Raw genomic sequence first — 24487 nt, 5'->3', positions numbered from 1 at the left:
AGAAATGCATAATGGATGAATGGGGGAAGGTTCCGCTTGCTAAACTTAACCAACTGGTGTGTTAACTCAGCACCCAAATGCTTAATAAATATTATAAAAAGAAAAGCTGATGTTACACACTGGTAAACAGTCGACCCTCTCAATTTTTTGGAGTGTGTTACAATCATCAGATTTGACTGTATATGAGTGTATATTTTTAAAAATAAATTAAACTCACAAAATAAAACATCAAATAATGTGCTAATAATGTGTTTTCAATATAGTACAGGGTGAATTGAATTTTCAAATGACTTTTTGCATTTTCCATACTGTCCTAACCTTTTCGGAATTGTGGTTGTAGTAATTGTTCCGGTGCAGCTGAGCGCCCCCTGCAGGCAGGTTTCGTTCACATCAGGTACATTTTGTCATTCAACCCGTTGAGGAATATTGATTTTCCTGGCCCACCATGAAACACACACGTCTACACAGAGGACTGCATAATCCTTTAAGACAGGATGAGTGTGTAAAACTACCACCTAAATAATACACACGATGTAGGACATAAAATTGAACTCCACCTTACCGACAAAAAGCAGATGAATGATGACCTCAGCACAAAGAGTGTGTTCACCTGGTTTAACTGGCATGCACTAGTCTCATTTATTATGCTAAAACAGGAAGCACTTAAATAATTAACAGCAATCCTGCCACATAATTTGAACAGAGTGGCTTGTTTTAGGTCCCTCTCCAAATTTCCTAGGAATAGCCCTCTCCAATTCCTAGTGGCCACAAGTAAATCTATTTTAAAACATGCACAGAATGAACTTGTATTGTACATACATATACTAACATGCATTACGAAGCATGAGAGATCATACATTCCACTGCTACAAATTTATTCAATTGGCTACTTTTTTTTTTTTTTTTTTTTTTTTTTAAATTTACACTCTCGGCTGAACTTGTCTGTTTTAAACATAAATTAGCGATGGCATAGAAAAAGTTTCATTAACTATGATCATGCTTGAGGATCTTGGGTGGGAGATCAAGGATGGGAAAATATGATGGACTAAAATCACCTTTGGATCACTGAGTTGTAATTCAGCCCTCAGGATTTTATCATTAATAACCATTTAAACAAATTAAAAATACAATGTTTAAGTTGTGGTAGAATACAATATACACATACTCTACACATTTGACATTGGGGCCATTTTGTGAACTTTATTATTATTATTTTTTTTTTAACATTTTCAAACTTGTAATACATATGCTACATTCATAAAAAAAAAAAAAAAAAATTAGCAATTACTTTCCCCCCCACCCATTTTGTAATCTTTCAACAGGATAGCATTAAATCCTGTTGCTAAAGCTGCTTGTAAAGTTTGAAATTAAGAACGAAATGAACGAAGCAGTTCTACCAGATGTATTTATTCGTTTCAACAGGCCCCCACCAACAATACGTCAGGATCAAGGTTCTGCAGTAATAATCCTTTCACAAACCAGAGCAAAATACAAGCAGCTACATGATTTTTTTTTCCAACAGGGAGAGGAGGGAAGAGGAGGAGGATAATATATATATAAAAAAAAGGAAAAAACATCAAAGAAGCACAGAGTCCTAAAAATGTAGAATTTTTCAGGTTTCATTTTTTTGTACATGGTGGCCTGTACCGAAGAGATCAGCCATGTGGTCACATTTATTCGAATTATCCGTAAAGGTCATCGTCGTTGTCCTCATTGAAGACATTCCCTCCAGTGCCACCTGCGGAACCTTGGCTTGGTCCACCTCCTCCCTGATTACTGGAAGGGAATCTAAACGAGGATGAAACGTGGTCATTAATCTACTGAAACTGCTAATTAACTAGAAGAGCGCCATATTAATCAGACTGCAGTTGAATATTTCAAAGCAAGAATTAAAAAGCACTACACTTTATTGCTTGTTCCTATACTAATTACTTTCTTGACTTATGACTCCTGCTATGAATTGAAGGACTTTCTCCAATGCAGTGACCAGTCCGGTCTAGGAAAGGGTTTTACCTGAAACTGCCAAAGCCTCTGCTTTGCTGCAGGGTCTGTGCAAACATCTCGTATTTGCGGATGTCGTTGTCACTGACAGAGCGACGGGCGAAACGCATGGCCTCCTCGAAGTGGTCCTTCCTGATCTCGGGCACTGGGTCATCCTCCTCCACTTCCTGAATAGAAACAAAGGCAGAAGAATGTGCATAACTGCTAAAAGCCCAAAAAGATCACAGAATTAATCACAATATATAAAAAAACAGAAAACATAACCTACCATGGCTGATGGGTTCGTCTGCCTCTCACGTTCCCTCCTGATCTCGTTCTCGATGGACTCACGAATAGCCAGTTTGCAGGCTCGCTGGCAAACCTCTGTCAAGTCAGCACCAGAGAAGCCATTGGTCATCTTGGCCAGGAAGTCCAGGTCTACATCCTGGAGTGAGACAATGTAAAATGTTACAAAAATATACTTGAAGACTCACAACCATGCTTCAGCACAACATATTTTAATCTTTGGTATCATTTAAACCATGCATGATGAATAAAGCCCTGAATAATGGTAATTTTATGAACCTTGGCGATTGGAGACTTCCTGAGGTTAGCTTTAAGAATGGCCATGCGAGATTTCTCATCGGGCAGAGGGATGTAGATAAGCTGGTCCAGACGGCCAGGCCTGAGGATGGCAGGGTCAATTATATCCGGTCTGTTGGTGGCGCCAATGATGAAGACGTTCTTCTTGCTGGACATGCCGTCCATCTCAGTCAGGATCTGGTTTATGACGCGGTCGGCTGCTCCACCGCCGTCACCTGCGCTTCCACCACGGGCTTTAGCAATGGAGTCCAGCTCATCAAAGAAGAGCACGCATGGGGCAGCTTGACGAGCCTGCAGAAGACATAATATAGGATATATTTTATACACGCTAAAAATCACTCCACGAGTCACTAAGGATAAAGGAATCGAGGTAAACTTTATTTTAATAAATGTACTAGGATGCAGTGCTAGTCTTAAATTAATGCACAAGTTAACACACTTATGAGCTAGAATAATTTTGAGTAGGCTTTACAGCTTTACTACACACCTTCACACTATAGATGCTTTTTAAGTTTCTCTCACCTTATCAAAGATCTCACGAACATTAGCCTCAGACTCTCCAAACCACATGGTTAGCAGTTCAGGGCCTTTGATGGAAATGAAGTTGGCCTGGCACTCATTGGCAATGGCCTTGGCCAAGAGGGTTTTACCACAACCTGGCGGACCATAGAACAACACACCCTTGGATGGAGTCATACCAAACTTCAGGAATTTGTCTGGATGCTCCACTGGGTACTGAAAGGAATAAGAGAAACATTACACTCCCAGACAAAAAAGTTATTAGTCTTGAGTCCCAAGAACATGTATGGAGTTTGATACAAACTGGAGGTAAACTGGATTACCTGCACCAGTTCCTGCAGTTCTCTCTTGACATCATCCAGTCCACCAATGTCCTCCCAGCTGATGTTGGGCACTTCCACAACAGTCTCGCGCAGAGCCGATGGGTTGCTCTGGCTCAGGGCCCACTGAAAAGCAATACCAAATACTTAATTTGAGTGTACATATATATTATTTAACACATTTTTTAAATGGATAGATCATTTCTTGATCATAGTACAGATTACAGTACACAATTGTGCAAAAAAAGAAGGGAAAAAAAAGAAAAAGAAAAAAAAAAAGGGGGTGTGTTCATACCCTGAAGTCATCCATAGTGACAGCCAGGGAGTTCATGACCTCTGCGTCAATCGTCTCATCCTCCAGGTCAATGAGGTCCATCTTCTTGCGGATGGCCTGCAGAGCAGCCTCTGAGCACAGGGCAGCCAAATCAGCACCCACATGACCATGGGTCTCGTTGGCAACCTGAATACCACACATCATCGATTAGCAGTGAAATCACCGATTACTCATAACACCGAACTAGAAGTTACACAACTGGCTGGTGTGTTTGGTACGATTCAACTGTTTATACACAAATACAACCACAAGTAAATGAAAAGTGTACGATTAACAAGTCCATAGCCGACTGCCAAGATCTCTACTAATAGTGATACTGAGACAAGTGTAAAGACAGAAATGTACTTAAGTTGTGGACAAACAAAGCTGCCCAGTTTGCCCATTTAAAAAAAAAAAAAAAGAAACAATAAAATAGATACAAATTGACAATAAAAAAATAGCTTGGAACAACCAAGCTCAATTTTCATTCACCATAAAAATGACGAAGATGACAAAGAGATAAACTCCTTTAAAAAGGTATTTTTGTGCATCAAAGTCATATTAAAAATGGAATTCTCTGTAAATGCAAATGGCTTCCCGATATATTCACTCGGACAGGACAAGACACAAACCTGTTCCAGATCAACATCATCAGCCAGCTTCATGTTCTTAGTGTGGATCTGCAGGATTTCCAGTCTTCCTGTGGCATCAGGAATACCAATGTCCACCTCTCTGTCAAAGCGGCCTGTAAGAGGAGAGAATAAATCATTGACGTCCTTTAATAAAATTGTAGTATTTTAAATAAACAAGGCTATTCGAGCTTGAAATCATTGGAACACATCAGGCTTCTAACTTTAGTCACATGTATCTTCATTCCTTTAAAACACACTCAATTAATTTGAACAGAGAGAGAGAAAAAAAAATACACAAAAGGCATGAGGGGAATTTCATGAAGTTACTCAGAACTTCCTTTACCAGTCTACAGATTAAAAGGATAGTCATTTCCTTTAGACTCTTTTCATAGAAGATATCCAGGCCTTGAGATCAACAAAAAACCACAATAAATTTTAAAAACCATCAACAAATCACATCCAACATTTATCTTTGTAAATTACTGCCTGTAGCCCATCTGTTATAATGTACAATATTACATCGTAGGCAATCATTGCAAAAGGTACCACCATAAGACCACTATTAAGCAGAAATTATTTGGATGGCACACAAGTTGATGAAAAGATGAACAAAATATCTTTAAGAAGTCTTCCAGTGAGCTCACCGAATCGCCTGAGAGCTGGGTCAATGCTGTTGGGTCTGTTGGTGGCAGCCATGACGATCACGTGAGCCCGCTGCTTCAGTCCGTCCATCAGGGTGAGCAGCTGAGACACAATGCGCCTCTCTACCTCACCGTGAGTCTGAGGAGACAGATGGATCAGATTTCTGCACCACAAACCTCCCACTGCTCAATACAGGACCACAAAACCCAGCCCTCCATTGAAACTCAAAGCCTTTTTCAGCGTTTGACACTGAAAAAGACAAATAGTAGTCTAGGAATGTATTTTGTCACCAGTGAAGGCAATAATTTCCCAACATTACACAGTTTCTCACCTTCTCTCTCTTAGGTGCAATAGCATCCAGTTCATCAATGAAGATGATGGCAGGAGCGTTTTTCTCGGCTTCTTCAAAAGCTTTACGCAGGTTGCTCTCAGACTCACCAGCCAGTTTACTCATAATTTCAGGGCCTATGGAGGTGAGAACATAATGACATTGCAATATCTACAAAGATTAATCCCCTTTAAATTAGAATTCAATGTTCCCGATGGTCGTATTACCGTTGATCAGGAAGAAGAATGCTCCAGTTTCATTTGCGACAGCGCGAGCAATCAGAGTTTTTCCAGTTCCGGGGGGTCCGTACAGAAGAATACCACGGGGAGGCTGAATCATGGAATAAATTAGTTAAGAAAATCGCTCGAATCCGAGATCGAACCTGTGTCTTGCAATGCACAATTCCTTACTTTCACGCCAATGGCCTTGAAGAGTGCTGGGTGCCTGAGCGGCAGCTCCACCATTTCTTTGATCTGAGCCAGCTGCTTCCTCACACCTCCAATGTCATCGTAGCCGACTTCATTCAGAGATTCTTCTTCGTCCTGTCGACACACATCCCATTTGTGTTTAATGCTGCTCTTACATTTACAAATATCAGCTCAAATACATAAGATCGTATTCCACTATTGCTGACAACACCTTACAATACACAACACCCTACAAAAAAGAAAGCGCTCAACAAGGAGCAGGTCCTAGCAGTATGGCGTCTTAGCAACGAGGAGGCCTGAGAAATCCAGAAGGTTTGAAAAATGATGCCAGATTTGTTTTGCTTTTGGTTGACATTTTTATTTTACACCCAGGGAATTTCCCCAGTGTGGGATCAATAAAGATTTTATCTTGCTTCGTAAAGTAGCAGTAAAACAGACATGAAAAGATGGACCTCAAAAACACACTGACTGTCCGGGTTCACCTGTAATCGTTGTTCGCCTGCTTTAAAAATGTAAAAGAAAATAAAAAAAAGAAAAGAAAAAAGAAAATAAAAAAAATAAATGCTCGTGCGCAAACCTTTGATCCGTTGACTACAAAGATTTATGATCTGGTAGTAGGTGCATAACGAGGTGCTTGGAACAAAAGCCTTCATCCTCAAGGCTGCTTTCTGAATTATGATGTTAAATAGTGAAGAAAAAACAAAACAAAAAAACAAACACTAATTTGTGTTTAAGATGGGTATTCGTTAGAGATTTTGATTGGCTGGCCCCAGACTACTGCAGTTAAAATACTGTTACTTACTTTATATTTTTAGTACAATTCATGTGTTCTCGCAGATCTACGATATCTAGGATAGTATTAATACCCTGATAACATACAGCAACAGTCCCCCCCCGAAAAAAAGATGTTCCTGCAGAGTACAATGCCATTAGAGATAATCTGTTGTTTCCATTCAATGCAAAATGTTCTAGACAGTCAAATACCTGGGGTACAGTATAAAAATTATAGCAGTGTCAGCATTACAGCAGTCTTCAAGCATGAGAATGCCCATACAACAACTGAAACTGACCAGTGTTGTCACAGAATAAGTAAAAAATAAAAATTTAAAGAAAAAATAAGTTAATTGTGTAATATTACACAATGTTTACCAACCTGCCAATCCATTACTGGTAAGAACAACAAGAACCTATCAAATGCCTTTGGTTCTTTCTTACTCTTCACTTCTCACAACTCTCTACTACTAAAATGTTATGTGGGTTCCCTGCATCTTTCCTAGAGACCATGGGCCTAGGTTCTAGTACACACAGCTCTAATTTTCGGGGGGGGATTTATGCTTTAATATGGTGTGGAGATGTAGATCCTGAACTTGTACACTACCCTTACCTCACGCTTAATAGGTTCTCCTTCACAGTGAATGACAGTGTCTGGAGCCACTATACAGTAAGGGCTAGGATCAGTCTCCACCACTTTGAACTCAACAGCACGCATGCCTCCTCTTACAAGGAAGATATCACCTATTTGGGGATAATAAAAAAAAAAGGGGAAACATCAAAAATTACACCACTACAAAACATGCAATTGTGTGTAAAGAGAACGCAACAAAATTCATTCCTTTAAATGCATAAAATAAAAATAAAAAATAAATAAATAAATTTTTACCTTTACGGATTGGCCGGTAAGCCTCTAGGAAGTAAGGCTTCAGGTACACCTCAAATAAGTTGCCAGTGATTCCCTCCACTGTGTCATCAATGGGCAGAACATGGATGCGTTTCCCATACTTCACATCTGGGCATGGCTGAATGCTAATGAGTAAAGGTGTTAAAAATGTTAAACCTAGGGAGTTTATGCACAAAGGATATTTTTACACATCTATCTCAGTCTCTGGATTAAGGTTTTCAACTGTAGTATTGTAATACCCTAAAACTTACTGAAGATTACTTATTAATAGACAACAGTGTTACCTGATGACATCTCCGAGACGAACCCTGAGGTTATTGCGCACCACCCTGTTCATGCGCACTTTCTCATCAGAGCAGCTATCGTCAGACAGTACGATGCAAACCGTCTCCCTCCTTTTCTTGCCCTTCAGCAGCACAGTGTCCCCCCTGAAAAGCTGAAGCTCATCCATCTTGGCCTGCAAATGTGACATTACATGAAAAATCAGAGGCCCAGTTAACACTTGGTATGAACATCCACCTAAGGTGATCTGATCACAAGTGGAAAAAGCTTGCTGTTTATGTTCTGCGCTTTCATCCAGTCTCCAGTGACTGATCAGATTTCATGACTAAGCACTCCTTTAGTTTGTAAAGATGTGTAGTAATTTAAGCAAATTTTGGATTAAATCGTTTTTGCAAGTGTGGATTTAATGGGGGAGATGCGCACACACTTTTTTTTTGCTTAAATAAATTTATAAAAGGCAAAATGCCTTTACTTCATTACATTCATATATGATACATTTTTGCTCCATGGCTGAAACCTAAATGGTGTGTCTAATGGGCATATAACCCAGGTTCTGCAACATCATCATATCATAACATACTGAGTGAGCTTATATTATTGAGTGAAATTTAAAGCCATTTTGGGATTGCCTAACTAGGTGTTGAGGTGCTTAACAAATATTTCTGCACGAAGCCAACAGATTACCATGGGCAAAAAACAAACTACTATGTTAAATTGATATTGGTATATTGCCTGTTCATAGTTTTCATACTAGTGAAGTGGCACTACTGCTTATGTTTGCTTTGTCTGCCAATTAAATAAAATAAAGTGCCAAAAAAAGATTAATTAATACTCAAATTAAACACTAAATATTTTAATTCTAAGAATTAAAATGATTGTATCCCTGTGGTTTATTTGTCCTTTTAATGGACAAGAAGCAGTTTTAGTGGGGAAAGGTTTTTGGATGAATCAGGATGCACTAGCAGTAATGTTTTGCTGCCATACGAGTCCCTGATCAGATCACTGTACATCCCCAAGAAACATCTGACACACATGCACTTAGCGCAGTCCACTTGTGATTGGATCACCTAAGATAGGTGTTAAAGTCCCGTGAAGTGCCTTTAAAAGCACAGTAATATTAGATGTGTTGACGTAATTTCCACTGAAACAGGAAGTCAGGGCGGGACATCGAGTGGCTCCTCTCCATTTTAAATAGCCAATAGCGTTTAGCTTACCCCACAGCCCAGGCTAAGCTGTACTTGACAATTAGTACCATGGAAAAATGTCTGTCACAAAGTCGTGAGCTAGCACAAATATCTCCTTCTTCAAAGTGAATGAACTCAAGCCATTTCCTTCTTAACCAACTTAGCTATAAAAACGCGCAGGTTCGGACAGCAAGACACGTTTACGACCCACTCTTGCTGATATGATTTCTCTCGCTCAACAGCAACGTTGGCAAGGTGATATTTATAATGGTGGGGACGGGATGCGTCAGCTTCTAGAGAGCATTTGATTGGACAGAAAATTTGATGAGAAACTGAAGTGCAGAATGATGTCACCAAAAACGCTGATCCGTATTGGTGGTAGAGAAAGACTGTAAATTTTGAATGCATACATCTTCTAAGTGCAAATTGTGTCATCGTTTTGGATCACACTCACTTATAGATCTTAAGACTAACATTCATACTTAAAGCCAGAAAACTAAGTGCATACCTGAGAGAGCGAGACCACACTGTTATCTTCATTGATGGATTCATCAACGATCAACCTGTTGGGTCTGTTCTTTTGTTTTAAAATGGCAGTAGAAAGATCATCATTTTTAGATCTGTGGAGTGCAAAAGGGAATAGAATCAATATTTCTCACATACTAGCCAACAAACAATTATATAAATAAACAAATACAATTATATAAACGTATTTCATTAAACCTGTTTCATTAAAACAAAAAATGAAAGTCACGACTATTTAAACAAACAAAAAAAGCTGTTGAATTTTCAGTCGTCAATTCATTAAAATGCACAAGCTTAGGTTTTTCATTTAAAACAAAAACCGCTGTGTAAAATCCACATGTGGCACAAGCACAGCTGTTTTATCTAGATCGTGCTCGACTCTAGACGTCTCTACTCGCGAGCTCCGGATCTTTTCGGTGAATCAGATTCTTTGACTCGGTTCAGCGATTTAAAACCGATTTCCAAACGAATTACGACCATCTTCCCCCGGAAAAAAAAAGTTTTCGGCATTGACAGCTGATTGTTATTCTTTCCCTAATTATTGCTGATGTTCTTTGGTCATATTTCTTTCCATACGATGTAATTAATTAAATATCACCACTGTAACTGCTTTCAGCTCTGTCTGTACTTCATTTAAAAAAGTAACATCCATTAACATGTGGCAATATGATCCTCTTTGTTCCTCATGCTGTCTCATTTACACAGCAATAATTCAAAACATACATCTATCCATTCACAGTAACACCTCAACAGCTTCATCTGTTGAGGTAATTACTGATTAAATTACACTGGACCAAAAAAAAAAAAAAAAAACACATCCGGAAACAAAAAGAGCTTCAGGAGATCGGCTTCTGCTATCTAGTCCCGAAGCGAGTCGATTCTTCTGAGTGACAGTTGAGAGTCTGCTCGTAAGTGAACGACACACGAATCGTTTGTAAAGTAGCCCGTCCCCTACACACCAGGCTGAATTGCGCAGCAAACCAGTACACCGGCTAATCACCACAATAATCACCAACAGACTGGTTATTGGTCTGGCTAATTAATAAATAAATCTGTAACACGTGCAAAAAACACGTTAGACTGTGCTCTACTACACACACGGGCTTAATTAACTATAGAAATTCAGTAACAGACCTAGAGGTAGCGAGGCCGTCTTGTGTGAACAACAGTGTCAACAGCTAGCAAGTGTTAGCATTAGCTATAGCGTTAACGAGCCTATTCAGAACGCATGAATTAGTAATAAATAACGTGATATTAACGCGACATGAACGTGTAAATCCAACTGCAAGAAGGCCAACTATACTGAACTATTATTATGAGCTATTTTCCATCTACGAGCTACATTAGCACACTAGCCATGTCCGCTGTCCGAATGACACAGCAAATGCTTCTACTTGAACCTAACGCGAGCTACAGCAGCTAACAATACCCACGTTGAGGTAGAAAAACAGCCAGGTTTAGAAAATGGAGCCGGTTAAACTGTTTTGGCGAACAGAATAATTTAGTGCAATAAACTTGACGCTTTTAATACGGATCTGGTCAAATTAGCGACCGGTTTGTTTGTTGAATTAAAACACCACAAGCGGGGTTAACGCGAGAGAGCTAGTGAACGTACAAAAACACAGCTGGTTGGTGTATGTAAAAATATATTTATCAGATGTAATATAAATGTATGTTCTGTTGTTCGCACATTTTGAGAGACAGTTAAACAATGACTTCTCGGTTGACAAACATGCTTAATGCCGGTAGGCCGAAGCCTTACCCAGAGAATGACTCAGTATGGTCGGTTAGCTTAAAAAAAAGCTAATCAAGCTAGCACGTTAACGGCCCAGAGCTAGCAAGCTAGGTTTGCAAAAGAACGCAGGGTCGCAAGTATGAAAAGTGAAAACATTTTATTACCTACATATAAAGCTATATTACATGCCGCATTATTTTTAGATGAGCTGGCTGTTTTAACTGATCAGTCCTCGCCATCACCAGCTCCGCTAGCTAGCCCTGGGCTAGAGGCTAAACTGCGACGGTTGCTAACGAACTTGCTAAATAACAGTTAAATATACACACAGTAACACACTGTTCGTTTTACTTACTCTCCACCCGAAGCCATCCTCCACGTAAGCCGCTATAAATAATATGTAGAAAAAGTAGCTTTCTTAAAGCGTTAACTTCCAACCGGCCGGACAGCACTTCACCTCTGACTGGAATAAAGTTGGTTTGACGTTGGACGTTCGATATTCACGGATATGCGGAAATTAAGGGACCGTCTCTAAAGTTACATACGACATTGGTAAACACGTTTCTAACTTCAATAGCATTTGAAGGGAATGACTTACAGTCACACAACCAACTGTAAAATGTTCATCTAGGTGTCAGTTATAATGCACACCTCTTAGATTTTTGATATTTAACAAAAATAAGCTATTAAATCATATGTAAATATTGCCATGTATTTCACTACCGAATGAGCTCATACACAAACTAGCCACAACCAACTGTAAAGTGTTCATCTAGGTGTCAGGTATGACGCACACCTTTTAGATTTATGATATTTAACTAAATAAACTATTAAATCATATGTAAATATTGCCATGTATGCTATTGTAATTTTATTGCACTTATAAACGTGTTTAACAATGTCGTATGTAACTTTAGAGACGGTCCCTTAATTTCAGCATATCTGTGAATATCGAACGTCCGACGTCAAACCAACTTTATTCCAGTCTGGAATAATGTTGGACGGTCGATATTTTATATGGAACGTTTTTATTTTATTGATATTTTAAATATCGGATGTTCGGTATTTAATAGCTTATTTTCATAAATATAAAAAATCTACAAGGTGTGTGTCCTACCTGACACCTAGATGAACTTTACAGTTGGTTGTGTGACAGAAAGTCATCCCCTTCAAATGCTATTGAGCTTTAAATAATGGCATATTTTGCGTATGGGCCCATTCTCCAGTGAAACAAATATCTAATTTACATATGATTTAATAGCTTATTTTAATAAATATCAAAACATACCTGACACCTAGATGAACACGTTACAGTTGGTTGTGGCTAGTTTGTGTATGAGCTCATTCGGTAGTGAAATACATGGCAATATTTACATATGATTTAATAGCTTATTTTTGTTAAATATCAAAAATCTAAGAGGTGTGCATTATAACTGACACCTAGATGAACATTTTACAGATGAACATTGTGTGACTGTAGGGGAACACGGTGGCTTAGTGGTTAGCACGTTCGCCTGACACCTCCAGGGTTGGGGGTTCGATTCTCCCCGTGCCCGGTTTCCTCCCCCAGTCCAAAGACATGCATGATAGGCTGATTGGCATGTCCAAAGTGTCTGTAGTGTGTGAATGTGTATGTGATTGTGTCCTGCGATGGATCGGCACCCTGTCCAGGATGTACCCTGCCTTCTGCCCCATGCTCCCTGGGTTAGGCTCCAGGTTTCCCCATGACCCTGAAGATGGATGGATGTGTGACTGTAAGTCATTTCCCTTCAAATGCTACTGAAGTTAGAAACATGTATAATAATGTTGTATGTAACTTTAGACACGGTCCCTTAATTTCCACATATTTGCGAATATTGAAGGTCCAACGTCGAACCAACTTTATGCCAGTTTACCTAGGCACTGAATTTCAAAACGTCAGCTTAGCTTGCTAACATCATCTATGGAAAGTAATTTGCACACCCACCGATTGATGAACCAATCAGAGACACGAGCGTAAGGGTCAAGTGGGAAAATCAGCCAAGCAGAGGGTGCCGATTACAGCGCTGAGCAATCACTGGGTCAAGTCAAGAGTAAGCTAGAGTAACAATTTTAATGTAAGGCTGACAGCTTCAGGTCAGGGTTTTAAAGATGTCAACATCAGCACCGCTGTAACACAAAGGACCTAGCACGAAAATTTGAGCTAATTCGTTGTCTTTAGCTCTCCATCACTCATACAAATAAAATAAAAATATTGCGGTTGAACTTTTTGAAGCTGTCCGTTTGTACATGTCGTTTCTTCACAGAAAGCCAAAAATGTGTGGACACCTGAACATCACACTCATATGTGGTTCTTACCCAAACTGTTGCAATAGTTTCCCTTCACTGGAATTAAGAGGCCCAAACCTGCTCCAGCATGACAATGCCCCTGTACACAAAGTGAGCTCTATGAAGACATGGTTTGAGAAGGTTGGAGTGGAAGAACTTGAGTGTCCTCCACAGAACCCTGACCTCAACCACGGAACCCTGACCTCACCAATGCTCCTGTAGCTGAAAGAACACTAATCCCCACAGCCACACTGCAAAATCTAGTGGAAAGCCATCCCAAAATACTAGAGGTTATATAATAACAGTAAAGGGGGATTAAATCTGGAATGGGATATTCAAAATGCACATACAGGTGTCCACATACTTTTGGACACAATGTGTATATGTATAACTCACTAGCAAGTGCATTCAGTTTAATAATAACTACAGCTGAATATTAAGTGGCTCCCTTTACCAAACTTACACCTGCTACTGAAGTTATTTCGTAATAAAAAGTATGTATATACGATAAACAGTAACAATAAATAATCTTTAAACAGAGAACAAGGCATGCAGAGATTCTACTTTTGTCATTTTTGATACAATGCTGATAAGAGTTCTTGGTATCAGGTGATACCCAAATCTCAATTCCTATCCACTTAGTAACCCAGTATATAGACCCTTATGACAATATGCAATGTGCCCTATATTCTAACTCCAAAAGCATGTATTTCAAAATTGTATGTACAAAAATTAACTTGTCAGAAAAATGTTTATTCCTTAGGTATACATTCTATATAATTCTACATATCAAGAAAAAGAAGGGCAGCAGGCAGTGCAGCACATAGCGCTGATGCCTTGTAGTGCCCGAATCCAGGGTCTGATCCTGAGCACGAGTCAGTTTGTGGTTTCACATCCACATACACATAGATTACATTTATGTTCACCAGTTTCCTGCCAGCTACCAAAAATATTGCTGCTTGGTGGCTCAGCTGTGTGTGTGATGGATGATCAGGATGAATGATAAGGTCATTAATTAAATGTTTAGATTAGAATAATGCAATGTGACTATGCTGTTACAAAACTATTCTGTATAAATTCCTCCATTTTCCTCTTCAGGTTGCTCAGGTCAAAGGACGTAGGATCCTCATGCCATGTTTGCAGATACAAGGGCAGATCTCTGAAAAACAATCAGAAGTTAGTAATGCATTGCCCAACACAAAAGTACCAACAAAGAACCAGTTACCAACAGCGTTTAATTATTTCACACGTACATACAATATATAGGTGCAAAAGAAAAGACAGATTCATTAGCTTACACTGGTGTTGATGTTTGCGTGGAATTAAGGATTTGTGTCCACATTGCTGCTGCCTCCTGCTTGCGTTCCAGCCTCCACATCATCTCTACCAGCCACATTTCAGTGTTCCTGCATCCTGGTCAAATAAGAACCAAGGCATAATTTGGTTGAGAATATTATTCCTAGTGATGCTGTACAGTAATTCAAAAGCAGAATAGCTGACTTAGATCAATGATAGATCAAAAATGAGGTTTATTCAATAAAAAAATCTGCACTTTTATATTGGACAAAGGAGAATGATAAGCCACGAATATTTAACGTAATAAAATGATGATGATTCATGTATAGCCAGTAATGTTGCATAACCTGCTTATCACAAAATGAAACCGAATGTAACATCAATGAAATGACAGGTGTTAGAGTGGTGGAAGAAATCGTTTTTGCTCACCTGGCGTGGCCTGAAGACTGAGCTGAAAGTCCCTTAAAGCCTCATTCAACTGGCCTCTCTCTACAAAACACACAGCTCTAACTGCAAGGACTTTTCCTTTCAGAGCTTCTAGGAACATCACTGTGTGAGCAACAGCTCCTCTCTCAGCTCCTGGATCTTTCACTGCAAGAAACATGTATATACACACTACCTGTCAAAAGTTTGGGGACACTCGACTGAAATGTTTCTCATGATCTTAGTTAATGATGGTTAAATGTTTGAAATCGGTGTTGTAGACAAAAATATAACTGTGCCAGCATTTTCATTTCTTTCATTAGAATGCTAACATTTTATTTACAAAAATATATATTTTTTAAATGAATGACTTGGAGCGAAATATTCAGAAAAGCAGCCAATAAGTGTCCAGTGTTGGTGGGAACTACTTTAATACTGTTTAAAAAGCATCTTCATGATTCCTCAAGAAATTGGTTGAGAAAATGCCAAGAATACATTTCTGGAAATTCTAGGCAAAAAGGGTGTCTACTTTGAAGATGCCAAAATACTAAATTATTTTGATTTATTTTTGGATTTTTTAATCACAACATAATTCCCATAGCTCCATGGGGGGGAGAAAAAAGAAAAGAATGAATCCCAGGAAACAGATTTGCCAATCACATATTACAAATCTTATATACATATTATACACATGGAATACACATTACAAGAAACAAGAGATTTAGATCAATATTTACTGAGCACTCAGAAAAAGCGAGATTTCACGGCATACTGTAAGAGAAGGAAATAAGCCTCTCACCTTTGTGTTTAATACACACTTTCACCAACTGATTGATAGCTCTGCAAAGTGAATACACAAAACACATCATGAGTAAGAGTACCAAAATAAATGACATGAAAACTCATCCCATTCAAACAGCTTGAAGATATACTTTACCTAGTAAAATTGCTCAACGCCTCTTTTGTATCTTTCAGCTGTAAATGCGCCTGCCCTTGGAGGAAGTACGCAGCTCCAGACCAGAGCACACACTCCAGCTTCTCCTCTGGAGCATCAACTTCCAACGTCAGAGGTATGAGTTCTCTGGAAACTGCTGTGGATGGCGTAATCGACAGTCTCTCTGGGATGAGGTCAACAGTTTTAGCAATGACTTCATCACAAACGGCAAGGGCATCCCAAACCCGTTTGGCTTTTAACAGGGCAAAGGCCGCTTCAAGGTAGATCACTGGAATTCTTGGAAATGAGAAGCCGTCATCCACAGGCATCTGCATTGTATCAGATTTACAACTCATTACACATCTAGTGTATCATATTCAGAAAATCAGAAATGAAATCATGAACGTACCTGTTTTGAGTCTGACTGTAAAGAAGCCAAGAGGTCGAGATAATATTCAGCTCCTTCTGAAGTCCTGATGAAAAAAATTATAAATACATATTTGAAAAAAACAAAATACTAATTTCTAGGAAATTTAAAGAAGGATTCCTTCCTACTCTCTGGTCTTAATGTTAGTGCACTTGCCTATCACTGAGCACACATCTATGCCCCAGTGTGTGTAATATATGAAGAGGAGATGGAATTTGGCAGATGAAGTCGATTTGTTTACTACCAAGCAGTATATCGGGAGATATCAATGGCACTGATGTACTTGATGGATCACTCTCAGCACGCAACATTATAGCCTGTAAACAGCGTAAATAAATAAACACAAACCACAATTTTATTTTTATACTGAATTCGGAAATATAGCAAGGAATATATTCAAAAATAATCAAAATAAGTCACTTGTACGGATCATACAGGGTGCGCCAATACATAATATGGTGTCTCCATACATAAAGGAAATTACAATTTCTTAGTTTATATGATTTTTTTTTTCCAGATAGCCTTTAAGAATGCTTCTGACATAAGAAGAACGTGTTGATACCACGAACGTCCACTGACGAAGACACAACCGACGTGGTGCTGGCAAACATATTCCCCTGTGTATGGAGACTTTTGGGACACCCTGTAATTTGTCTGAAGTAAGAACACTTACAGAGTGCAGGAGATGCAAGGCCTCTATTTCTGCATTAGTGTTACCCAGCTGTCTGTATACTAGTGAGCTCTGATAAAGGGCCCTGTGGCAATTAAAGTCCACTTCCAAGGCTTTTCTGTAACACTGAAGGGCACTCTGGGGCTGTTCCTGAAAACATCAATATTTCACAATGTTAAGCAAGTCTATGAAAATCTGGAAAACAAAGATGTTCATTTATAATTACAATATTCTGAATAGACACGACAAAATTATATCGTCAAAGTACAATTCAAAAGAAGTGTCTAGTTGTCATGGTAACCAGATATTTGTGGCGGACATAAATCCTTAACCAGCTAACCAACAATGCTTGCTAAAATAAATCATAGACAACACTTTTTTTTGATGTACTAATCAGCACTGTACTGTATCATTTATTCACCAACTAAAATCCCCCACTGGTGTAATCAGAAACTAGAGAACATCCCTCCAGGGGAGACTGTAAACACTTTTAGAAAATATTCATAAAGAAATAACAGAGGAGTGTGGAGAAAAATGTGCAGATTTGGCAGTGCAGTAACTTCTTACCAGCTTGGAATAGCAAAAGCCTGTGAGCATGTGAACATGAGCCAAGAGAGCTCTGGGTGAGGGCTGAGTGCTGGCTTCCTGCAAAGTCACGAGAGCTTCTGTACATTTCTCCTTCATCATCTGCTCCACTCCTAAGGCACATGCACAGTTGCAATCAAAATGATTCAACCACCATTGCCAGTCAGGTTTATTTTAAACTGTTTGCAATGAACAAATGAAACAAAAGCAATTGAAATAGTTCAACACAAAGAATGCTTCAAGTGGTTTCCCCAAATTCAACTAAAAATGCAATTTTCAATGATTTATCCAGTACCAAACTTAGAAAAATTATAGAAAATCTCTAGTGGGATTTGAAGAAGGCGGTTACAGCACGCAAACCCAAGAATATTACTGAACTGGAGGCCGTTGCTCATGAGAAATGGGCTAAGATTCCTCAGCAACGCTGCCAGAAGCTACGCATCTCGTTTGCAGCAGATCATAACAGCAAAAGGGTGCTCTACTAAGTACTAAAGATGCTTGCCATGAAGGGGTTGAATTATTTTGAAACTGGAGAAATCATAAGTTGCATTTCAGTTGAATTTGTAGAAACCACTTTCATTCGTTGTGTTGATCTATTTAAATCGCTTTTGTTTGATTTGTTCATTGCAAACAGCTGAAAGTCTGGACATTTTGACAATAAACCTGATTTGCAATGAGAGTTGAATCATTTTAATTGCAACTGTACATTATTATATGCCCATATGAACAGATTACAATATCTTCTCAGATTTTCCATATGGCCACACATTACTTAATCAACATACCATTAGAAATAAACGTGCACACATGCAAAAGCTCTTTGAGGTCCTTGGTTGCTAAAGCATCGAGCAGAGAGGTGTCATCTTCGATAGAGAAGCTAAGGTTTCGGGTTTCTGCAAGCAGATCCCCTGATGGAGTGTTCGGTTTCTGGATGAAGAAGCAAGATGGTTAAAATATTGAAGAAAAAAAAAAAAAAAAAAACCCCAACTAAACTTACAATATATTTTTAAAAAATCTCGATTCTAGGTAAAGCTAATCAATAATAAGAAATACAGTCTAATACATACATAACTAGACAGAGACAGGATTTTTGTCATTTTATCCCTAATTTAAAATGATGAAATGTAAACTAATCATCATGTGTGAAACACAGTGGCAGGATATTTAAGGGTTCTTGACAAATTTAGCCCCATGCAGCTACATTCACTGGTAATTCTATTAGGTCCACCTACTATTTAGATCACTAGACATTTTTCCTCTCTAAAGAATAGAAAAAAAAAAAAAACAACTGTCCAGGTTTGTTAACATGGCAGAGAAAATGATAGAGAAACCACAGAGACAAGTATCGGAGATTAATGTAGTTTCTAAAACACGGAAAGCTCAGCAGGACTTCAGAGAGCCTTCCCATTGCCTTTTCAATGAATTTGACAAGCTTCCCTCTGGGATGCAATATAGGATACCTATAGCTAAAGAATATTTTTAGAAATGCTTTTATTCCACAAGCTGTTGATTTGATGCATTGTCAAGTCAGATTTTTAAAAAAATGTATTTATTTACACCTAATAGCTCACTGCACCTTATAAGAGATTGAAGCTCCTTTATGTTTATTATGTCTCATGTTTTATGTTCGGTCTACTGAATCTTGTCTCTATGGGTGCGTCTCAATCAGTTCCCTAGTTCAGTAGTCAAGGCACTGACCAGCGAGTCGGTCATTTTAAGGGCTGTCTCAGTCGGAAAAACTTCCAGTGCACTGGAATGATCACGCCCTAAAATATCCCACAATGCACCACGAAAAACCAGGGAGCATGGATGCTCACTATGTTCCCTTACTGGAAATGACGACATATATTCTGAAGCCTCTTAGTGCGAAAAAAAATGGCGGCCAAACTCTTAACCAACTTTGCCTACAAATGTAAGAAGCTTGTTATCGTTGTTGTAGCTCTGAAATGATTACTTACAGTAGCGAGTTTTGACGGCTTGTTTGAGTCTAACGACTTTTAAGTGTTTAATGATTTTGAAAAATCCACTAGCTAGCCTATGATCCTGTTTGAAGTACCATGACAGAAACACATTTAAGCTTACAAACCTATTGGACATATAATGTCAGAAATATATCGGTCCTGTTGATAAATGCCAGTGGTAACTTTTTACAACGCAAGTATGTATTCATGTCGCTGGAAATTGAGTCATCAACATGTGTAGTGAGCCCCATGTTCGTTGGTGTACGTAAGTGGTCTATGTAAATCCAGCCACATATTTTTCAAAAATGGACAATAAAGTTATAAATCAATTTGTAGGCTATTGTCTGAAGTATCCTAGATGTTATAGATGAATAAAGAGATGTATATTTTATAATGGCTAATGGGCATACAACCTTATTAAACACTGAACTTTTAACACTGTCCTTAATTTGCCATGTGAATGACAATGTCTTTCTGTCTTGCTCTAATGCTGTAAGATGGTTACGTTTAACATATAACATACTCTGTGATTAACCTGCAGAAGCAAATGCAGGATTCCTTCATAGTAGCATTCTGAGAGCCAGACTGCCCACTGAATCAGCAGAAGTTTGTGGATCCACGCCTCATGTACCGTACCACCGAAAGTCTTCAGCACAACTTCCCATAAGGGAACCAAATCATAAGTGGGCACCTGTTTACGCACAGCCTCTAATGCTAAAAACAACAGGAGAGAACACAACATAGTATTCAGAAATATAATACCCATTTACACATTATTCTCCTACTACAATAAATATGAGTCTTTACCTCTTATTAGGATATTGGTGATGCAATCCTTTGTCTCGTTTGGTGTGCCACAACTCAGTGAAAATAGCAAAGTGTTGTATGTAACGGTGATCTCAAGCTTAAGGTGTCCTATTTGGGCTGGAACACCTGTTGGAGGAACAAAACAATACGTCGGGTAGTTAGTGTGCAGGAGTGTGGCAAAGAGGGCAGCTGCCACCTTTGAAATAAGGTTTGGCAGCCTAAAGGTACATTCACACATACAGCAATTTTATCGCTGCAAGTCGTCAGTTGCTGTACTATGAAGTCCCAGTAGGTGTTCCTACTACTGGTTGATTGCCATAGTAACATTTATCAGTGGGTGGTACAACTAACTTTTAAGAAAAAAAACAAAAACAAAAGAGTTTTCTTGCCGCTAAAATTAAACATGGAATTTACAATTCACCAGGGTATATATATATGCATCATATCCTACAAGATGAAGGAGCATCAGTGTGTGTTGTTTGCCATTGCAGCCATCTACAACCCAAATCCAAAAAAGTTGGGACGCAATGCAAAATGAAAATAAATGTAAATAAAAACAGAATGCAATGATATGCAAATCTCATAAACAAATATGTTATTCACAATAGAACATAGAAAACACATCAAATGTTTAAACTGAGTAAACGTACCATTTTAAGAAAAAAATAAGCTAATTTTGAATTTGATGGCCGCAACCCGTCTCAAAAAAGTTGGGACGGGGCAACAAAAGGCTGGAAAAGTAAGTGTTACTACAAAGAAACAGCTGGAGGTTAATTGCAAACAGATCAGTAACATGATTGGGTATAAAAAGAGTATCTTAGAGAGGCAGAGTCTTTCAGACGTAAAGATGAGCAAAGGTTCACCAATCTGCAAAAAACTGCATCTACAATTTGTGGAACAATTTCAGAATAATGTTCCTCAATGCAATATTGCGAACGGAGACTATGAATATCCCATCATCTACAGGGTAGACAAGGGTGAAAATCAATATTGCATGCCCGTGATCTTCTGCCCTCGGGAAGCACTACATTAAAAACAGGCATGATTCTGTAATGGAAATCATTGCATGGACTCATTGTCAATTTATTATCAGCTTATTGTCATTAGGTGACTATTATGTTAACATTATATTAACACTGCACTGACCAGGAAACAAGTCAGACATTCTGTAAATACAATCTTTGCCACCCCATATTAAATTTACATACCCCTGGTAGTATAGTATAGTATAGTATAGTATAGTATAGTATATCGAACTACTAGACAGCATGTTGGCCATTTTCACTTACACAACACTGAAAGAATAACATAAAATAACTCGCACCTTGAACTTTTTGCTGCAGTTTCAGACACTCAGTGTAACAGTGTTTCCTTATGTCCTGAAGAGACTTCCGGCGAGTTTCATAATCCTGAAATAAAACAATGTAATAGAGCTCCTTATAAAATTAATTAAGGCTCTTAACTAGCAAAACGTATATGTTCAACGGCGGAATCCAAATGACTCCCTAATAGACAACATATGCACTATATAGGGTGGAGAAGCCATTGTTTTATGACCACTGTAGTGCGCTGATGTAGGGAGTCAGGAACAATTTGACATCCACCCCAGTGCTGTTAGCTGAAAGAGCTAATGATACCTTCCACTTTTTGGCGACGTTGTTATTCTCCTCGGCCCATCTGTCAACCAGATTCGAAGGCATATCTTAGCAGAATTAACATAATTCAACCTTAGACTGTTATGTTAAAATGCGAGAGTGACTGAAATCATTTTTAGCTCCCTATTTGAACTTTCCCTCCACTCCTTGTGTAGGCGTCCTCTGCCTGAGCTACTGCGCATGCGTTAATGGGATACGACGCGAGGCAATCCGATCTACGCATGCGCAAATTCGTCACGCGGTTATAACATACCGATGTAAACACTGCAGTGTGAACTTTTATCGAAACGTAAAATGCATACTGTTTAAAAGTCTATTACTATGAGTACGATCGAGTATGGTGGTCTAAACGCCCTCCATTTTTGCTCACTTGAAAAATACATTTACAAATAATTGATTAAGTGAATTTTTTATCTATAACTCTGAATTTTAATGAACAACAACACTTAACTATTTTCCCCTTTATGATAACGAGAAAACTGTGCAGCAATAAACATAAATAATAAAATAATAATAATAGTAGCAAAATAAAGACAATAAATCGACCATGAGTAATTAAATACTAAATAGATACATAAATACTAAATAAATAGGCTATATCAAATGTACAAATTTAAAAACTAGACAAAAAACAAACAAACAAAAAACACGAAGGGTCAATTTTCAAGAGACACTTTCAATAATTTAGATACGTGTAGGGATTTTTTTTTCCCAATACAAACCCTTTAAAAACATTGAGGGTCTTTAAAGGTTTTTTGTTGTTGTTGTTTTTTAAAAATACTTTCCCTTCCTTATTTCTTCTTTTCTCTCACCTCAGTAAGTCTCCTCAGGCATTCAATATTGATAAGGGTTCTGCCACCATCACTCTGGCACATCATATGTGCATCGCTCATGTGATCCTGGAACGTCTGCCCAAAGAGCTGAAGCAGACATCAGCAATGTTCCCAAAGAGTTCAGCATCTGCAGTATGTAATACTTCAGCAAATGCACACACATATTGGTTTTCTCCCACTTTCCAAAAATGTGCCATTAGGTGAACTGGCTGGTAGCTACACTAAATAAACTTGTGTTTGCATAGTGATTTGTGATGGACTGGAGTCCCATTCCGGGTGTATTCCTGCCTCACACCGAGTGTTCTTGGGATCCACCACAACCCTGACCAGGATAAAGAGCTTACTCAAAGTGAGGGAGTGAGGATACAATCCAAGTTTTACTGAAGTGCATTTGTGCTTCTGTGACCTGAAACTGGGTTTTCAGGGAACTGTGAACATACACCACCAACTGATGCCTAGAATAATTATTTCTTTTTAAACTGAAAGCACGTACAGGATTTTGCAGAGTTTTTTTGTGATTGTTGCGGCCAAAAATGCTTGATTTTACTGTGGCTTTTTTCTAAATTTGTAATGCAATTAGCATTTTTTTTTTTTAAATTTTTTAACATAAAAGTACTTGAATTGGCAAAATTACGCAGTGATGCTTATTGGTAAATGAGACCTTTTAGCTGTATTCAAGTTCAACACATGTGAATTGAAGAGGGCTTTGTCTGAATGCACGAGGTGATGACGCGTCATGGCCCAAATCTGCAGAAAATCTCTGGTCATTTTGAAAAATTGCAAACTCCAACAGATATCCTGGAGGGACTGATCTATACATGGCCCATAAATTTAGGATTAGATGCCAGTCATGCAAAATTCCTCCAGTGTGTGGCTGTAATGCTCATAAAGAATAAACTGCCTTTAAACCAAAGAAGAAGAACCTGTTCAGCTGGTTCCTGAGCAATGAACTGTATCATTGGTCCTGATCTCAATCAATGACTGTATATACTCATATATATGATCTCGATCCACACACCCCTTTTTATTTAATCAGGTTATGCATTAGCATTAAAAACCATTAACACTTTGATTACTAAAGTGTACAATTTACAACTTTAAAATAGAATAACACAGCAATAAATACATTAACAACAATAATAATAAGTATCATTAATATTACTAACACTATTATAATAATTAGCAAAGGGCCTTATAATAATGATTAACCATAAATTATACTTACTGATAAATAACACATAGTATCAAAAGGTAATAGATGTATTGTGTATGTGTATAACTTGTGCATTGTGTATGTGTATAATTGTGGGTTTTTTTTTGTGTGTGTGTTTGTAAAGCCAAAGAAGAATTTCCACATTGGTGGACAATAAGATTAAATCAATCAATCAATCAATCACTCAATCAATCAATAGTAAGCAGTACT

General features: G+C 38.3%; 2 protein-coding genes across 3 annotated transcripts; both read right to left on the bottom strand.

The window, feature by feature from the left end:
- Nucleotides 1–1180: 1180 nt before the first annotated feature.
- vcp (valosin containing protein) lies at nt 1181–11629 on the bottom strand. Its single transcript, XM_017452265.3, has 17 exons — nt 11522–11629; nt 9418–9529; nt 7728–7900; nt 7426–7568; nt 7150–7280; nt 5748–5879; nt 5565–5667; nt 5341–5474; nt 5012–5147; nt 4368–4480; nt 3718–3882; nt 3426–3548; nt 3106–3318; nt 2566–2874; nt 2270–2425; nt 2014–2168; nt 1181–1788 (listed from the first exon to the last, which is right to left on the bottom strand). Exons 1-17 carry the CDS (start codon nt 11536–11538, stop codon nt 1683–1685), a joined length of 2421 nt encoding a protein of 806 aa, XP_017307754.1. The 5' UTR covers nt 11539–11629; the 3' UTR covers nt 1181–1682.
- A 2576-nt stretch (nt 11630–14205) lies between these two features.
- On the bottom strand, nt 14206–22425 carry fancg (FA complementation group G). 2 transcript variants are annotated; one of them, XM_017451998.3, is made up of 14 exons: nt 22214–22425; nt 21901–21985; nt 20577–20702; nt 20305–20483; nt 18594–18735; nt 17791–17921; nt 17227–17373; nt 16710–16870; nt 16536–16599; nt 16130–16455; nt 15992–16032; nt 15199–15360; nt 14772–14886; nt 14206–14632 (listed from the first exon to the last, which is right to left on the bottom strand). In XM_017451998.3, exons 1-14 carry the CDS (start codon nt 22274–22276, stop codon nt 14521–14523), a joined length of 1854 nt encoding a protein of 617 aa, XP_017307487.1. In that variant the 5' UTR covers nt 22277–22425; the 3' UTR covers nt 14206–14520. The 2 variants fall into 2 exon arrangements, with proteins under 2 accessions (XP_017307487.1, XP_017307486.1); XM_017451997.3 differs by having other exon boundaries at nt 20293–20483; nt 22214–22424.
- Between the last annotated feature and the right edge of the window lie 2062 nt (nt 22426–24487).

This window comes from Ictalurus punctatus, chromosome 22, assembly GCF_001660625.3.
Source record: "Ictalurus punctatus breed USDA103 chromosome 22, Coco_2.0, whole genome shotgun sequence".
Lineage (NCBI taxonomy): Eukaryota > Metazoa > Chordata > Actinopteri > Siluriformes > Ictaluridae > Ictalurus > Ictalurus punctatus.
The sequence above is the reverse complement of the archived record's forward strand: the minus strand, read 5'-3'. Positions and strand labels throughout refer to the sequence as shown.